General features: G+C 33.5%; 1 protein-coding gene across 4 annotated transcripts in view; it reads right to left on the reverse strand.

The window, feature by feature from the left end:
- Positions 1–19,618, reverse strand: part of LOC584177 (papilin) — a 111,556-nt gene that overhangs the window by 57,491 nt on the left and 34,447 nt on the right. For all 4 annotated transcript variants that reach the window (XM_030998546.1, XM_030998547.1, XM_030998545.1 and 1 more), the window contains exons 4-5: positions 18,795–18,949; positions 6,396–6,526 (exon numbers count right to left, since the gene is read on the reverse strand). In XM_030998546.1, coding sequence (XP_030854406.1) covers positions 6,396–6,526; positions 18,795–18,949 — 286 coding nt within the window. The remainder of the gene's footprint in view (positions 1–6,395; positions 6,527–18,794; positions 18,950–19,618) is intronic.

Genomic DNA, 19,618 nt, shown 5'->3' on the forward strand with positions numbered 1-19,618 from the left:
TTATTTGATAGTGATACTGATAGCATACAAAAGGGGAGGGACTAAAGATAAATATAAATGGACAGATTCTGAACTACCACCTCCACCAGAAGAACATTTTCATTACTCAATTAACAGCAAGAATACATTTTTGATACCAAAGATAAAGGTCAAAAGGTCTATTTGAAGTTTGATATGATTGTTGTATCAATTACTCCTTATCATTATCAGCTAAGATTAAGAAGAATGATTCAATGTTTGCATGACTTTGTTGGGAAACATTTTCATTCTCACCTAAAAACGAACTCTTAAACTGAAGATTTTATCTGCACAAGTGATAAGATATTGGTTCACACCTTACTGTACTGAAATGATTATGCCCATTGTCCTCATATTCTAGCTGTCTTTTTTTCTTTTCTTTCTTTGTTTGTGTCTCTGGACCTCTTCATTCCACTTTACTTTGATCAAGACATAATGAGTACAAGATTCATTGTCACATTTTTGAAGACTTCTTAAAGGTTATGCAAAGTTTTGGGAAATTTTGAAAATTGGATGGATAGTGATTCTTTAAAATGTTGATATATTTGGATGCCCCTTTGGATGTATTATAAGCACTAGAAAATCTAGCCCCTAAAACACTTCTGCTTTCAAGTAAATAAAAATTTACCAGTGCTTCCGGTAAATTTCAAATATTTCAAATAGCGCCTAAGGCCATTCTATGGTAATCTCAGAATATGCATTGCTGATATATAATTTTCAAACAGGAATATAAAATTGGTCGATTGTAGTCAAGAAACATTGTTATAAAGCTAAAGTAATATCAGCCTTGTGGGGGAGCTATACAACATAAAGAGTTTATTATTTTCAATGTCATCACTCTAGACTCGATTACAACCGCGACAACGATCATTGAATATTGTAAAATCACGTATGCTTCCAATTTGTTCATTTGAACCAAATTCATGACCCCATACCAAAACTTTGTTTTACCTTCAATATTCACTTGACATGAAATATTCTAAATTTCATTTAGGTTATATTTTTTTCAATCTCAAAGAAGGAAAAAGTGGGAGAAAAGGAGAATGTGAACAGTCAGTACAGTTTCACAACAGCAAAAATTTCATATAGTTCATGTATCAAACCAGAACAAAGAAAACAATGACATTCTTGTTGGTATCATGTGTAGACTTTGTCACAATGTTGTATGAGTGCCATACCTCACGCAGGCAATGGGCTATGTTAACAAATACTGAGCAAAGTAGAACAAAGTTCAAATGATGTCAAAGGTGGGTGAAGGAGAATTGACATGGGTATTTGGACGTTCATACTTATATATATATATATATATATATATATATATATATATATCTCCTCTTTTTTGTTTGGTGCTTTTGCCCCTCTTATTGGGTCTTATAGCGAATGATATTTTGATGGGCTATTGACTGAAACATACTCCCCCACACTAAGGCATTTGCTTGGAGTAATAATGTAACTTAAGAATTTGAAAGATGTGTTCTGGATACAAAGTCGGGCAGATATTGACTATTGAAGTTTAATACAAGAACCCATAGCATTACAAATGTATAAATGTTATGTGTGCATTACAATTCAATTTAATCAAGTTCAACAAACCTTTCACTTTTTAAAAGTTTATTCTAGTTTGTTTCACTTGTAAGATGCTCCCACACTGTAATTCAAATCTCTCGACCTTAACATTACAATAAAAAATAAATTGGACTTCAATTTTTATTAAAATAGCCATGTAGAGACAAGTAGATGATGGTGGGGGAATATACATGTTTATTTTATATTTATATCCCCCTTCCAAAGTATAACCATGACATGTATATCATTGAGAAAACCGCAAAATATAATCCCTTGATGCCAGAAGTTACAAATGATGCCAAATGCCTCTTTCTCTGCACATATTTGGATTAAAGCTCATAAAAAGCCAAATATTTGAGTATAATAATTCCACATTTGAATCTTTTGTCCTTCAATTTATCTTTGTGGAACACATGAACGAACGCAAATGTCCTGGACTGGATCAATATAGATGCCCATAGATCTCTTGAACAAGTTGAATGCTGACTCCAGTATCCAGAATCAATTAACTATTTATTTTTAATCACAATATACAAAATTGGGATGGTAACTTGAACCCAAAACACAGGGAGGTTGACGGTGATAACCAAAGTGATGCCTCTATGAGAGTCTTGCCCACAAGTAACATTGGAAGAGATGATAATATGATGAGCATTTTGACATGGTATACCACCAAGAATTCATGCTGAAGTGAGGGTCACATTTCAAACATGGATGAAACATGAACTGTTCTCTTCCTTGGCAATGGGCTGTCAATTGAATTCAGAATGACCACTCCTCTAAATAAGGAAGTATATCCATGATGGAATAGTTAAGAAGAAAACGTAAATTAAAGAAAAGTGAATAAAAGAACTAAACAACAGAAGACTCGAGCTTGAGGCTGAACATTGACATATCTCCCATGATATATGTCAAATTAAAGTCATATTGGAAATATGAAGTATGTCAGCCTATGCTTATGTCCACCAAACTATGAAAGTATTGAGGATAGACTACATGTTGGCATACTTTATTCAAAATATCATGTGAATGCAGGGCCAATAGATTTCTGTTTAAAAATAAAAGTTGGAGTGAAACTATGAATGCAAAAACAAGAATATTGAATCAGATCACTTTCCCTAGGATGCAGAAGAGAAAGTATTGATCAATCAACAAGGAACATTATACAACTAGAACAACTACATTATGTGTAAACATTTATGGTGGCAAGCAGTTTATAAATATATTTTGCAAAGAAATCTATTCTAGATAATTTTTTATAGTGTTCCAGTAGCTGTATCCATCTTAATACCTATTTCATGATTTTGTACTTAAAAGTTAATGAATCCATTAAGAATTTACTGAAGAAAGACAAGTTTTCCATGAGAATAGATGGTGATGATTGGCTCTCTCAATTTCAATAATTTCATGAGTGAAACAACACATTTCATTGTCAATGCTGATCAAATGAGACTATCAAACCCTAGGTCCAAACACATTTCAAGTCTGAGGGACGTACCCACACTAATTCTATTTAGAGCCTATAACTCACAGAACAAAGCTGTTTCACTTTTCTTTTAAATCTGAAAATAGGTCATGAATGTTGCAGTTCTGATGGTAACAATATACATATTTATGTTGAACAGTGTGAAGACCATGATAAAAGACATTAAAACAAGCATTGGAACATGGCATATTCCCTTGCTGATTTTGATAGATCCTTGCAGAAACACCTCCCACACAAATCCTCCGCCCACGAACAGAATTATATCGTTTGATTTAGATAAGCCATCCTCCTACTAGAGATAATAATGAGCTATTTGAATAAAAGACCTGTTAACCGCAAGAGCATTTTATAGCTCTATTTTCACTTTACTAGCAGGATTTAATTCAAAGATATTTCAACAATTGTTTGATGATTGAAACAGGGAGGCTTTTCTTTCTCTTTTACTCTTTAGTTTTGATACCTATTCGTTTGGTAAATAAAAGATTATGATATGAAATATTATAGTTTTTAATACACCTCGATGCACTTGTCTAGTGTATTGGATACTAAGAATTGCATCTTGAACCAGAAGGGCACATATATGCCAGCTCATCAAATAAATGAAATCATTTACTTTAATTTTCTCCCGCAACTGTGTATGAGAGCTCAAATAATTTTCACAACAAAATTATTATTGAGTGTAACAACACCTTTCTGTGGTTTGGGTAATGCCCATACCACAACACAACAATAGCTTTAACCTTAGATGAACTTGGAGAATCAAAATATTGGTGGCACACCTTATCAACCAAGCAAATAACTCATGTTTATTACCTTATTTCAACAAAATAGAATAATTGTTTTTTCATTTTCATTACCAGTTGAAATAGGTCACAACCTTTTTCTATACAATGTGGTTATCTCACCAGATCCATCTCTGATACAGTAGGGAATTTGAATTATCATATTTTAGAAGATCAATCATGAGTAGAGTATACATTAATCTATGTCAAAAGTTGAAACCACATCTTTATCTCTAAAGTACAGATCACATATTAGATTCGTCCAAGTCCTCAATTCTTGGCCCATTATCGGGAGATATATGAGGCTTGTATGATATACATATAACAAGATAACAAGAAGTTTGGATGGGTATACTGTAAAGCAGTGTAAAACATAGTTCTCTGTTCGAAGAATCTCTTTATGGGTGTTTTATAAGTGCTATTGTTTCGCAGTGATATAAAAGTATTTTATTGCATTTACCTGAGCTCTTTTGCCACTCACCAGAGCACTTTTGGAGCTCTTAAAAGCTAAATCACTCACAATTCCTGTCCATTTTTTTGTTGTTACTGCTGTAAAGTGAAATTCATTGATTTGCATAATGAGCTCATTTTATCTCACAAAATGTAAAAGGGAGCTAATTCAGATCATTCATTTACCTGAGCTCTTTTGCCACTCACCAGAGCACTTTTGGAGCTCTTAAAAGCTAAATCACTCACAATTCCTGTCCATTTTTTTGTTGTTACTGCTGTAAAGTGAAATTCATTGATTTGCATAATGAGCTCATTTTATCTCACAAAATGTAAAAGGGAGCTAATTCAGATCATTTTGCAAAGATTTAACGTCCTTTTGGCTCCCATCAGATAATATTTCACAATCCCAATGAAATAGTGTCATAAAGACTACATTCATTGATTCATCGATCTTGACAATGACTTTTACTGAAAGAGTTAAGTCAGGTGAACGTCTGTCACACCATGATTGTGCTGTTGCCTAGGTGAATCACTAATAATGGCTGCATTACCAGTATTGTCATGTATTCACCAATAGTGAGCTCAACATGATACACTGCTTTAATAACATATGGAAATCAATTTTGAATGTAAGGCTGTGGCTTTTCTTGAAAACTTGTCATTCTTACTTTGATTACAATTAATGCATATGCTTGAGATTTGAGCCTCAATATTCAAATTTCTTTGTGCTTGAACATGACGCATCTAACCTGTTAACTACTGAATGCTCTCATTTCCATTAGTTTAATACAGGGACCACCAGTTTCAATAGGGAATTGGTTAAATGATTAGTTGTATAATCTGAACCATTTTCAATTTTTCACATTCAAACATTGACTTCACATTTTCCTCACAAGATTTTTCTACTTCTGCAGGCTCTGACTCCTGAGTCAAAGTTTGAAGTTGATCACAGATCATGTAGGGGGGGGGGGGGGGGGGGGGGGTTCAGCAGACATGTGAACCTGTTGTGGCGGTTTCTAAAGGACCCATTTCCTTTGTACTTTCAGGAAACACAGAATCAAACCACTTGCAATGCTCCTGTATAGATACATCCTGCCATGGGCAAGGTATCAAGTTTAAGCAGGAGCATGAACCCCGCCAGACCCATTGCAATCCAATCAATGCTTGATATTAAAGCCATTAACAGCTTTGTTAGCCTTCAAAAAGGTTCTGTTCAATTAAGTTGGGTTTAGAATACAAATGGGCACATGATTAATCAGAGATGCTTAATAAGGCTGCTACATATATCTCTCTCTCTCTCTCTCTCTCTCTCTCTCTCTCTCTCTGAAGTGGAGTGAGAAGCAAGTTAAAGATGGAAAATGATTATCATGATCCAAATTATACCTTGATCTTCTCTGTTCTTAACCTCATTTCATGAATGAATAAATGTCTTTCAGAATCTTTTGATATTCCAAATATGAATATGATTCACACACACATTATTCATGTTTTATTTTAAATCAGGTACTTGGCCTTTAACAATCACTGTAGGTAGTTTGCTGGGGTAGCCTTTTGATAGTTTTACAGGCTTTTCCTGTGGTAAGTCAGGTATATGTGTTTTATTTGGCTATTGACCTTGATTTCAGTAGGATTTTTAAAAGAGAGTGTATTTTCCAAAAATATAACACTTCATCCAAAATCTCATAGTCATAGCTCACTCTAGATCACAATTTGCTGCATATATGGTTACTTGTATGGTTACTTTTATTAGGCCTATACACTTCTGAAAGTACATAACAGGGTTGACTAATTGTACAGGTTGTTGCTGTTTTCTTCTCCTTATTATAAACACAGGGAACACATTGAGAGAAAGGAACCTGTTTACAATTGTTGTAATCATTTCTTACTTATCCATCTGTTACAGACCATGTAATATTTGTTACAAATATTTACTTATTTTCAGATTTGATTTAAGTCCAGCACAAAAGCACTTCTTTCATACACACAAATATTCTGAATGATATGTAAAGAAAGAGAGAGAGAGAGTGAAAGAGAGAGAGAGAGAGAGAGAGGAGAGAGAGAGAGAGAAACATATGATGTGGTCTTAGTCTTACCCTGCAGACCCCATCCACACAGACATCAATAGTGTTTGGCCCACATCTGGTTCCATCGATCACCTTCTCTGCATGGCGGTAGTAGAAGTGTTCCCCTTTGGGCATACAGTTCAGCTCACATTGGTTTGGACCTGAAACAAACAAAATGATTCCTCTCATTGTAAACTGATACACTCATTACATCTTAAAACAGCCATTAATAGTAGTAATCAATTACATTGATTTACATTGATGTTACAAGTCTGACTCTGATTGGAGTTTGACTCATTCATAATCTATATTTAAATTCTTATGATGTTATATTATGACATAGGTAATAAAAACTAAACTTTTTAATGTTTCACAGAACTTCAGAAGTTGAAGCAAAGCAAAGAGTTACATTTGTAATGCCATTGAGAAATTGAGAATTGTTCTAGTTTTGAAACATTAAACGAAGCTGACCTCAAACCAAAAAAGTCATTTATTTCACGCTTGGATTCTGGAAAGTGTTAAGAAGGAGCAAACTTATATATTATCTCAAGCATAAAATAAATTGGCAACGGTATCCCCTTTTCCATTTATCTAATATTGATGAATTTGAACTACTGACCTTACACACTAAACTAGACTTTATCAGTGTTTCAATTACATATCAATCATTTGTTAATTGACAGAGAATTGAAATGAATGAAACAATTCAAACCACCCTTCTCATATATCAGATTGTTTTATAGGTCCACGCCAAGGTCTTTCATTCAAGAACATTATGATGTTGAGGTGTCAAGGTGTAGATTACAAGGTGTCACATTTGATGTAGTTGTATGGCTAAACATGAGATCTCTTTTTGAATACATCACTGCAGGTTATCAAAACTGATCAAAGTTGAGCACCATGATGACTTCCATCCATCCGATTTAAATTTATTAGTAGGAAGATAAGATATATTCTAGCCATATTCAACTCATAAAACACTTTTCACAACCACCTGTTTGATTTATTATGACATGAAAGGGAACAGTTATCTGTTTTATGTGACTATTTCCTTCCCATTCACAATCTAAATGGTGATACTGTTAAGTTATGACTAGAAATATCCCACAAGAAGTGTTTATAAATGTTTACGAAAATTGGTATCTTTTGTTTATTTGTTCAATGTAAAACTGCCCATATTAGTTTAGTAGTTATCAGCAGGTATTTATATATGTTTTAAGGTGCAATATCTACCTCTTTTAATTTTGATAGATCAGATTCCATGAGATGTTATAGTTGGAATTATTAACACTAACTCAAATAATTACAATAAGTAATGTAATGTATAACTAGTTTACATGAATTCCTATGTTTTTTTTTCTCACATATAGTTGCAAAAGTTATATGAATTAAAGAGATTTCATCATTGTACGGAGGTAACCTTTCGATTTTATCTTTAAAGGATTTCCACAAACATAAAGCACATTCCCACAAATCAAAATATTTACGATTGATTCTGATAAAGAAAGGAAACGGTGTATCTCTGAGGGAAATCTTGGCCTCCTTAAGGTTTCCTTCCATTTCTACAAACAAATAAATAAGCCGTCCTGTTAAAGATCAAAGAATGTGTAATTTTGCAGATGAGTTTTGTCTGGGTTAATGATTTTCACATAATTCAGGAGAGGAGTGACACTTCCTACAGACAGGTCATGACCACCAGCATTAAAGTTAGATTGTATATATTTTATGCATGGTTATGCCATTTATAAGTTTAGGCAAATAGAATCATGTCAACTATGAGGTTGTATATCAAGGTCGTAGTGTTGGTAATCCCCCAAACTTTGAAGATTTAGTTTACTTTTGATTAATAAATAGCAATGCATTAACAATAGTAAGTTGAAGTACAGTATTTTGGAATCCTCTTTCTCTTTCTCTCTCTCTCTCTCTCTCTCTCTCTCTCTCCCTCTCTGTATCTGTCTCCTGAAGATAGATCTATGATGAGAGGTGAAAAAATAATTTAGATCATGAGCTAGATATAAAATGTATATGTAGAGTCAACACACATTTGAGTATGCACAAATTATGCATCTCTTTGTGGTATTTCTGTGCTATTGACTTAGGCATTGATAAGAGTGTAGTATGTATAAGCCGAGATATGACTTTCTTTAATAATTATACAAAAATTCATAGGAAATCATGTGCAGACCATCAATATATCTGGCAGGTGTATTTTTTGTATAAATTAAACTAGACCATATGAAACGAGTTTCACTCTGATTTCCCTTCTGCTACCAGAAGTAAACATCCTCATTATTAGTAATCTGTGCCAATCCTACATGCATAAAAGTCAAGTTAACAGATCTTTATACTAGCATTAGACGGCTTGTTTTGAACTTTGTTTACAATCTTTCAATGCAAATAGCTGCAACCTATTAGTGTCTAATTACAATAAAGAAACTCAATCTGACATACGTAATGAGCCATTTACTTTCCAACAACCTGCCGCATTTCATAATAAGCCAGTTCACGGTTGCAGTCTGAGCATGAGCAGATAAAGGTCATTGCAGAACAAATTTTGAAATACACGGAGACGCAATACTGGATGCGTCCTCATGAAAGTTATGTGATTATTATTCATTCATGCACATTCAGTGCACTCCATGATACACAGGTGGAAGTATTCTTTGAAAAGGGGAAACAAAGGCTATCTATTTATCGCTGTAGGAGTGATTATTTCAAAATGTACAAAGTGGGACGTCTTCATGTTTTGAAGATCTGTGGATATTCGGGGTCATTGCAGTGATGTGCTAACCGTGAACTGGTCTATTGCTCAATGTACCAGAAAGATTGTGAGATAATAAAAGTCCTCTATCTAGGTATTTTTCTCTTTTTCATTCACCCTATTGCTTCCATGAATTTTTCCAAAGAAGTAAATTTTGTCAATTAGTTCTAAATTTCATCTCTTTTGTACCAGAAGGGCATTAAATAAAAACCTTTAAGAAAAAAGTAAACCCCTTCTGGTTTCTAACAGACGATATAGTTGTAAGGCTAATTCGGTCTCTAAATTTACTGCAATATACCTAGAAAATTTTATGCCAGTTCTGTTTTGTCTGGACAAACAAAATCTTTATATTCGGATTGCAGTTAGTGTGAAATTTTAAGATCTCTCATCTTATGTTGCAGAAGATTTCACCCTAGACATGTTTACAATTGTTATTTTTGTAAAAATTCCATTGGACTTACATCTATTTCTATTGTGCTTTCAAATTATTTCGGGAAAAATTGGAACTCAGTGCGTTTAAATTTCAACTATAAATCATTATAGTTTAAAAGGGGAATTATCATTGGTTGATACTGACGAAATGCTGTTAGCATGACTGTATATTCATATGCGGCATCTTAATGTTTGAAGTTTGAATAAATTAGGCAACAGTGAAGAAATCGCCAAACTTCAAAAGAAAGACTTTTGGCAAACTAACAAAAACATACTACTGATTTCATGCTCCAGTTCATTTATCATGACTTTGTAACAAGACTTGGTGAGTAGAAATTTCATATTCATATATTAAACATATTAAAGGTAATCTTGCACAACTCATAAACATTATACAATCGTAAAACATGGATATTACTTTAGGTATGTACACGCATCTAAAGTCTGAACCCAACTTCTGTACGTTTTCAAGTACAGTTTTGTATAGACTTTCAACATATACATTTGAAGCATTATTCTGCATTCTTATTGTTCCTGTGATAACGTTTGATTCAATTATATAATCATTTTCTGATATCATTTAAATAAAAGTTGAATAAATTGAGTTGATTTCATTCTATCACTTGTCCCATGTGACAACTCGATACAACCTTTAAACTTGTCAGATTAGGAGAAGGAGTGTAGCTGCAATAGCATAACATGTATTTCTTTATGACACATACCAGCATGACATCAACGATAACACCAACAAAACATGGAATTCACAATGCATCTAATCTATCATATTTTGTGAACAATGATATTGTCAGCTCATTTGACGTACATTAAGTAACTAATGAGCCATGAGAGAGGTGAATCTACTTAAGTGAAAAATCCCAGAGGCATGTTTGCATTGTAATGTACAAAACATCCCAGGCCATTTGTTGAAATCAAATAATATCTTAAAATCTGTTAAATTTGTCAATTCAATGATAAACCATTTTTGCATACAATAAACGGCATTTCTAGTGACTATCACCAGAAGTCTGTCATCATATAATATATTATCATAGTACAACTTTTTTTAAATACACATTCTACAAGATGTATGAATACATGAGTAAGGAGACAAGGGTTAAAAAAGAGTTGGAAAGCAAAAGAATAAATGACAACTCATTATAAAAGATGAAAAAAAAATGAGGGGTGAATAAAAAGGGAAAGAGGAACATAAAATGCCACAATGTGCTCTTCAAGCTTTTAATATGAAATGTTGCTTATTATTGTAAGTGTGGATCAAGTCAGTCACACAATCAAGACCCCAGCAATGAATTCAAAAACTGCATCAGAGAAAAGGCAGAAATGGACTAGTTGTTGGAAGAGAACATCAGTCACGAGCAAAAACTATTTCATGCCCACTTGACAACTGAATGCCAGACCTCACACACTTTACAATTGGAACCAGGAAAGAAGGTTAATCTGGAAGGTGTATAATAAGAGGATTAAAACAATCCATCACTCACTCACATCCTAACGTATATCTGGGTCACTATACTAGAAGAAGAAAACAAGGAATCCGTTTTAGGGAGTTCATATTCGAATGCATAACAACAAGAACTGTTACTGTGCTATTTCACTTTTTGATGATTATAAGTACTATTGACAAAAATATGCATGATTCAATAAAGGAACCAGCTACCATATCCCTTTAAACATTTATTAATGTGATGACATTTCATTTCAAATATACAATGACCCAATTAGCAGTTGCTGACAATATCAAATTGGTATCATTTTACATATTTCTGAACTGAATATTTAGACATCTATTTTTTTATTTAGTCATATGTAACCTCATTTAATTGTCCACATGGTCAAAATTGACATTAAATCTACTACCAAACCCTTACGCAAAAGGTGAACTGAAAATCTGAATAGGGCTAAATGAAAAGTTCTTTTAAAACATGAAAGTCAAGTATATTTCCAACCTGTAACATGAATTATGTCTGGGGGAAAACAGTAGCTAGAAGGTGTTTGGAACTTTAGATGAAAAGTGGAATGTGAAAGTTCAATAGTTGAACGAGAATGTAGGTTATTGACTTGATACTTAGACTTGTACCTTGATCTAAGTTTCCTGTATATTGGTTTTGTGAAGTAAGCAATCATTTCAGCATAGCTCAAGGTGTGACTGAGTATGTTGTCGTCAAAGTTAGAAAGTTACTTAATAGACATAGAGTCATGTAGGTCAACAATTCAGGTCTTTACAATCAACATCAGTTATTGATCTGCTTGCTACACAGTATATGTTACATATAGAAGTATTTTATTTCAAAATGCTGGTTTCACGTGACAATTCTTTTACAAGTATATGTCGATGAAACATTTGCTGTAAAGAGGTAGAGATAGGGAGGAAGGGAGTGAGGGAGGGATGGAGGGATGGAGGGATGGAGGGATAGAGAGAGAGAGAGAGAGAGAGAGAGAGAGAGAGAGAGAGCTGAATAGAAAGTAAACTTTTGTATACCAAAAACTATGTAGATATCTCACTATCATCATAAAGACTTAATCTTAATAAACTGTGAAACCTTCCAATAATTACTATTCAACATGAGTAAAAAATTCGAATTGCCCAAAATGTTACCTTGTTCATCAAAGAGAGAGAGAGAGAGAGAGAGAGAGAAAGAGAGCTAAATAGAGAGACAACTTGTATGTACTATAAACTATGTAAATATCTCAATATCATCATAAACGCTCAATCTTCATATTCTGTGCAACCTTCCAGTAATTACTATTGTAAGTCTAATGATCTGTTTTGGGAATTGTCCAAAATGTTACCTTGTTCATCAGAAAAAAAGAGAGAGAGAGAGAGAGAGAGAGAGAGAGAGATAGAAAAGAGAGCTTAAATCGAAAGTCAACTTGTATACTATAAACTATGTAAATATCTCACTATTATTCATAAAGGCCCAGTCTTCATATTCTGTGCAACCTTCCAGTAATTACTATTGTAAGTCTAATGATCTGTTTTGGGAATTGTCCAAAATGTTAGCTTGTTTATCTTCTAAAAGTGCACCGGTCTGACCATGGTCCCATCATAGACCTAGGTCTATGGTCCCATTGAGTGCAATAAGATGAAGGTGAAAGTACTGTTCTCTCTCTAAATGGCTCAGAGAATGGCAAGTTTTCCTTTGACTGTGATGGAAGCTAGTACACCAAGATTTGAATTCAACCCTCTAGGAGGTTTGTTTAAGAGTATCAGACAGAGAGAGGTAAATATTCCATTGAGATAATCTGTTTTTTCAATGCTTTCCCTACATCAATGCTTTTAAAGTATCCAGCAGGACTCTACCTTTGTAGGATATGAAAGAAACCTTGATACTTTTCCTGCAACAAAATTGAGGACAGATGATGAGCACATCTATGTATGCAAAGTTCCTCTTTTTCCCAAGAGAGAAACATCTTTATTTTGTCATTGCTCACGATTATACAGTATGTACCTTCCATGATTAAATTATCAGTTCTCCTTTTTTTCTTTAAAAAAAAACAAAAATCTACATGGGTAAGCCATTTTTTTAATTACAAAGTTACAAACAGAACACTGCATTTCATGAGAGCCAGGAAGCAGTTAATTCCTGTGCTTAACAAAGAGTTTTTGGTCTCAACAGATGATTGAATCCCTGAATTTCATGAAAGAGCATAAATGGTCTAATATATCTTCTTTGTAATAGAGGTTTATAGTGTAATAAAAAGGTTCAGCAGTCTTTTCATATTCACCTGTGATGTTTGTAAGATTATATCGCTTAAATTCAGATCATAAAATCAGTCACCTGAACTGCTAATTATTTTGTCAAAGGCCATAGAATATTTTTATGCTCAATTTTAATGATTGATAAATTCCTAAATATTTATTTGCTCAATCTTATCATTTAAAATGATTTAAGCAAACAGTACAATATTTACTATAAAAATTAGAAATTAATAGCACTTTAATATCCATATTGTAGTAAGCAATTTACTCATACTGCCCAGATTCAAAAAGATTATTTTCAACTACAGACAGATAAAAACATTTATTATAAGCCATATTGGGTTTATTTCCATCATTGTCAGCAAAATCAATCTTGACAGTCATAAAAACTGCTATTAAAGTAGTATTAAAAAATATATAGTGTATATAGTGTTTATATATATCAAGTGCACCACAATTGTGTTCTTTTGACTGGTTTTCTTCAAAAGTTATCATCAAACTATCAAGATGAAGGTCTGTTTTATCAATGTTTGTTTGTTTTTGTTATCTATGCTCCATCTGAAAAATATAATGTGTATTCTTATCTACAAGACTTAACAAGAAAACCTAAAAAGGGTAGCTTTTGTAGTTTTTAGTAGATAGCGCTCTTGTAAGGCTCAAAGGTCTTTACTAGAATTAGAAGAGAAGCCACACAACTATTCGGTTAATAGGTTTCTATTTATTAAACAGGCTTCATCACTTAAAGACAAAATTATGTCTACAGATATCTTCTACCTGTCAAAAGCTTTGATGATTTTGAAACAGTCTAAAGAAAATAATGTATAATATCTTTGTAAAAATTAGAATAATTATACAATAAACAATTGCTATACAATGTAATACACTACTTGGCATATACTTTATATATCTTATTGAATATATGATTTATCAAATTTTCTTTAAATTCACAATGATTGGACAAAATTTGAGATATGACAAACTTGATCCTTCTCTAATGTTTTCATTTCCTCAGGTCTCAAGTTGTGTGAGCCAATGTGGTAGCAAAATTGGAAAATATTCTTCAAAAGTGCTTGAGGGGATTGGAATGGTCGGTCAATATCGGACAACAACATGTCAAAGTGTCCATCTGACAGTCCATGCTCTGACTTCAATGGGTCAACTGACCAAAATTTTGTAGAAGGTGAAAAATGGCATTGAATTCTTGCCAGGCATAAATGGCCAAATAATAAAATCTCTCAAAAAATATTACAACTTATATGATAGGATAAATGAATTAGAATGATTGGTCTCACTATTCCTAATTTCACGGATCCTTAACTATATCACACTGTACAATAGAGACTGACCAACAGCACTGACCACAACCTCAGGATGTTGACCGTGACCCTTATATGACCACTATTTTGACCATCTAGTCGATTCAAGATATGAAAAATGTCCCTCTAAAAAGCAAGCCTGACTAAAGTTATCTTCAAAAGTTTATTTTAGAAGCTTTAGTCTGCCATAATAAAAGGTCAACACAATAAGTTAACTCCACAATCACAACAGGTTTAATGGATGTTTTTGTCCAAGATATTTTCGTAATCTACAATCAAAGAGGGTATATTTGGTTGACCCAATTACATGGATGAGGGTGGCTTTTACACTACACATCTAAGAAATAGGGGAAATATACAATCTGGTACTGGGTGGAAAAAAGAAAAAAAAAAGTACACATACTTTAATTATATTATCTGTACACTACATACTGTATGAATTCAATTTGTGAATGTCACCTTCAAGTGGCTTAACTGTAGAAAATACATGAGCTCTAAAATTGTAGGTCAATGAGAACACTACATTTTGTTTGTGTTAACTCCATCTTCTTTCTGTAGTGACTGAGGCTCATATTATAAAAAAAAAAATCAAGTGTTTTTATTCACAAGATAAACAGTCTAACATCAACATGTATGGACAATACCAAATTTATGTAGCACCATGGTGTGGAAAATTGCATTTTTATCTTAATATCTTGAAGATCAAAATGTCTCTAGCAAAAACTTCTTAAAAGATTCTTAAGGGATAGAGTAACTCTGGTTTGTTGCCATGATTATTTGTAATTCCCAAAGAGTAAATAGTGCTAGACTTTATTCTAATTCATAAGTAATAAGGAGGCCCCTCACAATCCATGATCATGCTTTTTAGATTACAGCCTGGTAAGCAGGAATATAAAAAATATCCTCAAGTAATCAACAAACCCAATTTGAAACACATGGTTTTTATTCCTAATATAAGAAGTCATATCAATAAAAGCAATCATTAATGCATTAAACATCTTATAAATGAATGTTCACATCATGTTAAAGTAATTAGTAATTGTTCAAGTCCCCAAATTATGATTGACATGTCTAATACTCAATAAGACAATAATAATAGGGATAGAGGGGAACTGGGTGAATATTGAAAAAAGAAAATAGACACAACAAAGAAATAGTTGATTTAAAAATCCTTGTAATATCATTCACTTATTCAAAATATGATTATATTATCTCTGATTTTAATCATCCATTTCCACCGAAAACAGGGAAGATAGAATAAAACGAAATAACAGTAACTCATTTTTTTTTTTTTACATCAGCCTAATAACTAAGATAAATCTAGAATGTAACTTCAACATGATAAAATTTATAACTTAAATGGTTTGATTAAGACTTCAACAGACCTAGATTCAATATGCCGGAATATTTCAACTATAACAGGAATCTGCCATTCTAAAGACAGAGTGTGAGAACTCAAGAAATGTGGGAACGGATACTAAATAAAGTCAGTGAAAGTTCACCAAACGGCACGTTTCCACAGATATAGGAATAACATCTTACCTATATGCATCGTATGAGGGTTCAAAGTAACCACATGTCTGTATTGAAATCACAGAGAGACTTTACTTTTAAGTAACGATACTGAACTGCACATGTATGTTTCTAACTTGAAATATTTTGAAAAACACAAAAATGTTAATTGTCCAACAGGAACTTCGTAACAATTTTAAATGTGTTATAAGGTTCAGATTTAACTCATAAACAATACTGCATCTTGTTAATGCTTTACAAATCATATTTGTTGCAGAAATGCTAAATGGCAATAGGTCTTTAGCCGGAACATTTGGACACTTTTGATTTCCTGGGAGGATGAGGTGGAAATAGGATGGATTCCCACAAGAAATTAAATATTTCCTGAACATCTCCTTAAACACTATAACCCTGAAAAATCAAATTATCATGCTCTGCAAGCATCTCTATTTCTCTTGAAATATAACTATGTATGATTAATTGTTCTATTGTATTCGTAGCAAGTCAATTGCATACTTCAGGTGGGCCTAAAGTGTGTGTCTGCACATATTAACAATTTTTTTTTTATGGGAGGAGGGGGGGGGGGGTGGTCGTGGTCTCAGCAAGTTTTTAACAGAAAATGGTCATTTAGAAGGAACAGGCTTCCATTTTCTATCTGACACAAACACAATGAGTATTTCACCATGAATAGAAGACAACCATCAGCATGACTTACCACTTAACTGATCATGTATCAAAATAAGACACTTTGGGGTGGGAAAAAGTTTTCATCCATGGCATTACCTAAAATAATGGTTACAAAATCACAGCTACTAATCACCAACCATGCGGAAGATATGTCTATATACTCGACAGGTGTATTCAGCCATGGGTGGATAGGCAGAAAAAAGAGAAAGAATAGAGGGGATATACCTACAAGAGAATGATGTAAAGCAAGAGAGAATAGAAAAGCATTAATCAAGGAGAAAGATGCACAAAAGAGATTCACAAAAGAAAAGAAAAGATTTGAGATTATGTACAGATGAAAGATAGTCCAATGTTCCATGCGAATGACTATATGTAGTATGAATCCAGAGAATGACTCATTTTCATTCAACCCAATTTAAATCTAACTTTCTTTTTAAAAGAAAGCACAGACAATAAAAATAACAAAACATGCTGCTAGCAGGAAAAGGATTGATCCTTTACTTTCCCATACTTTCCCATACTATCATAATTTCTAAAAATATATTTGAACTGATATTCTAACAGTTTGGAAAAACAAGTTAAGACTTAAGAGTATATCAATGACCAAAGTTGGTAAAAAAATACAGAAACTACTTGCTCCAAATGTTATATAAAATAGTTTTATACATTATCATAGAAGATTCTGGGGAATTTGTCTCTGGAATATACCATCTTGGACAAGTATATCTCAGACAAATACCCACGTAAGACAATTACCTCTTCACTTCTACCGTTCCCTTAAAATAATTTCTCCTCCAACAATTATCCTATTAAGAAAATCCCCCCCCCCCCCCCCATCTGATATTATCCACCATCCTGGATGGAAGATATCCATGAAGTTAGATGTGCTCCTCAAAACTTACATTCAAATTGTAATCAGCTTAGAATAACATTCTAAACAGTCAACCTTTAAGTTCATTATAGCAACAAATCACCTTAAGGGGAAAAAGCAGTGGAAGTTCATAATTTGCCAAAATAAATAGAGCTCCGAGTAGTCAGCATGAGTACTGACTAGAGGGCACTGCCGTTCACAACCATGATAAGTATACAGTCTTAATCAAGAAACTCTCTTTAAAGAATTCAAGGAGTTAATTTTTTCCCCTAGGAATGATGAATGATCATCTTTATTTTAAACATGGTAGTTAGTATTGCAGGATCTCCAGGTGAGTGACTACTAATTGGGGAATTTGAAGGCTGCTTCCTGTGATGAAATGACTAATATCGGTAGGTTAAAATATGAATGTTATCCAAGAAAATAAATGATGGATTAAAAACAACATTCTGGAGGATACATGAAGAACAATTGGTGTGAATAATAAAAGAACAGGAATTAAAAAAGAGACAATGCAAAGTAGACTGGAGTATGATGATGCAAACGTGAGGAGAAAACAGAGGACTATCCAAAGAGCTAGCACAAACATGTTGTGGGAGGCTGTGCATGCCAAACTTCAGGTGTGTATGAATACCCTCCTTGGCATTGACCAATGGTTGCACAATTGTAGAATGACCAACTGATCACCCTTGTGATGAGGATCTTTAAGAAACAAATCTGCTCAATACAGCCATAGACGTGACTGAATGATACAGATGACAGATCATCAAAGAGACCCACAGAGTTAATTTACGGTAGGCTGTTGTTATGGAATCCAAACAATATGGTTCTCAAGAACAACACCTTTACCTCCTTTACCACCTTAACCTCTTCCATTTGAAGAAGACATTTGAGGATCCAGAAGGAAAAAAATGACTAAAAACTGCAGCTTGTGTCCTCCTAACCCCTAGAGCTATATACTCTAGTCTTTGAAGGGCCTAAGCTATTGCTTCTTCACAAGAACGTACCTCCTTCATAAAGCACCCAATTGATGAGTCTTCCTTGGATAAAGATGTGACTGTCACCAAAGCACCCTCCCCCACTATTCTAGTCTTTGTAGGTTTAAGCAACATGCTTCATCACAAGAACTTACCTCCTTCGTATGGCACCCATTTGAAGAGTCTACCTTCGTAGAGGATATCATTGAATGAAGCGCACTGTTCAAGTCTGAAGTCTATCGCTCCCTCAGGACAGTCCTGGATCTGACATGACCTATAGTTCCTCTGGGGACCAACACATAGTCCTGGTCTGTAACAACAAAAAAGAACAGCTTGGATTGAGTTATAGATTCACTGATTGCATGATGGTGTATAGGTTGGGAAGTCAAACTGTTGATTGGTTTATCTCAACTTTATTTGACTGGTAGTCTGATTGATTTATCAATTTCATTTTTCAGAATTACTTTAAGAAAGGAGATGAAGATATGTAAGGTTGTTTAGAGTGATAAAGATATCTAAGAATAAACAATTTGTCAATATAACTAGAGATCAAATAGTTATGTTCAGACCAGCAATACAATTTTTTTATAAAATCGCATGATATTTACATGATCATTATCGGCTAAAAATGAATACAAAATCTGAATCAATCACAGAGTATAAAGCAAAACAGACAAAAAGGGATCTTAAGAGGTGTGTATGATTTCAACCATTGTTTTTCCAGTTTGGTTCAAATACATTACAAGAAATTTTACAGGGCCTTCACATTACGTGTAGTTCTAGGCTACCATAGTTTTTATTTGCTCTCATAATGGATTAAAAGAAGTCTAAAAATCACCACCACCCGGGTGTACTCTTTCTGTGGTTTCTTTGCTATGGTTGATTTCTCTTGCAGCACAAATCACATCATTGCCCAGGAACTGATGCATACCATCATATTGTCAATCAAATTGTCAACTAGACTTTAATCATCTAGTGA

The sequence above is a fragment of the Strongylocentrotus purpuratus genome, unplaced genomic scaffold (assembly GCF_000002235.5).
Source record: "Strongylocentrotus purpuratus isolate Spur 01 unplaced genomic scaffold, Spur_5.0 spur5_scaffold_5, whole genome shotgun sequence".
In the NCBI taxonomy this organism is placed as follows: Eukaryota; Metazoa; Echinodermata; class Echinoidea; order Camarodonta; family Strongylocentrotidae; genus Strongylocentrotus; species Strongylocentrotus purpuratus.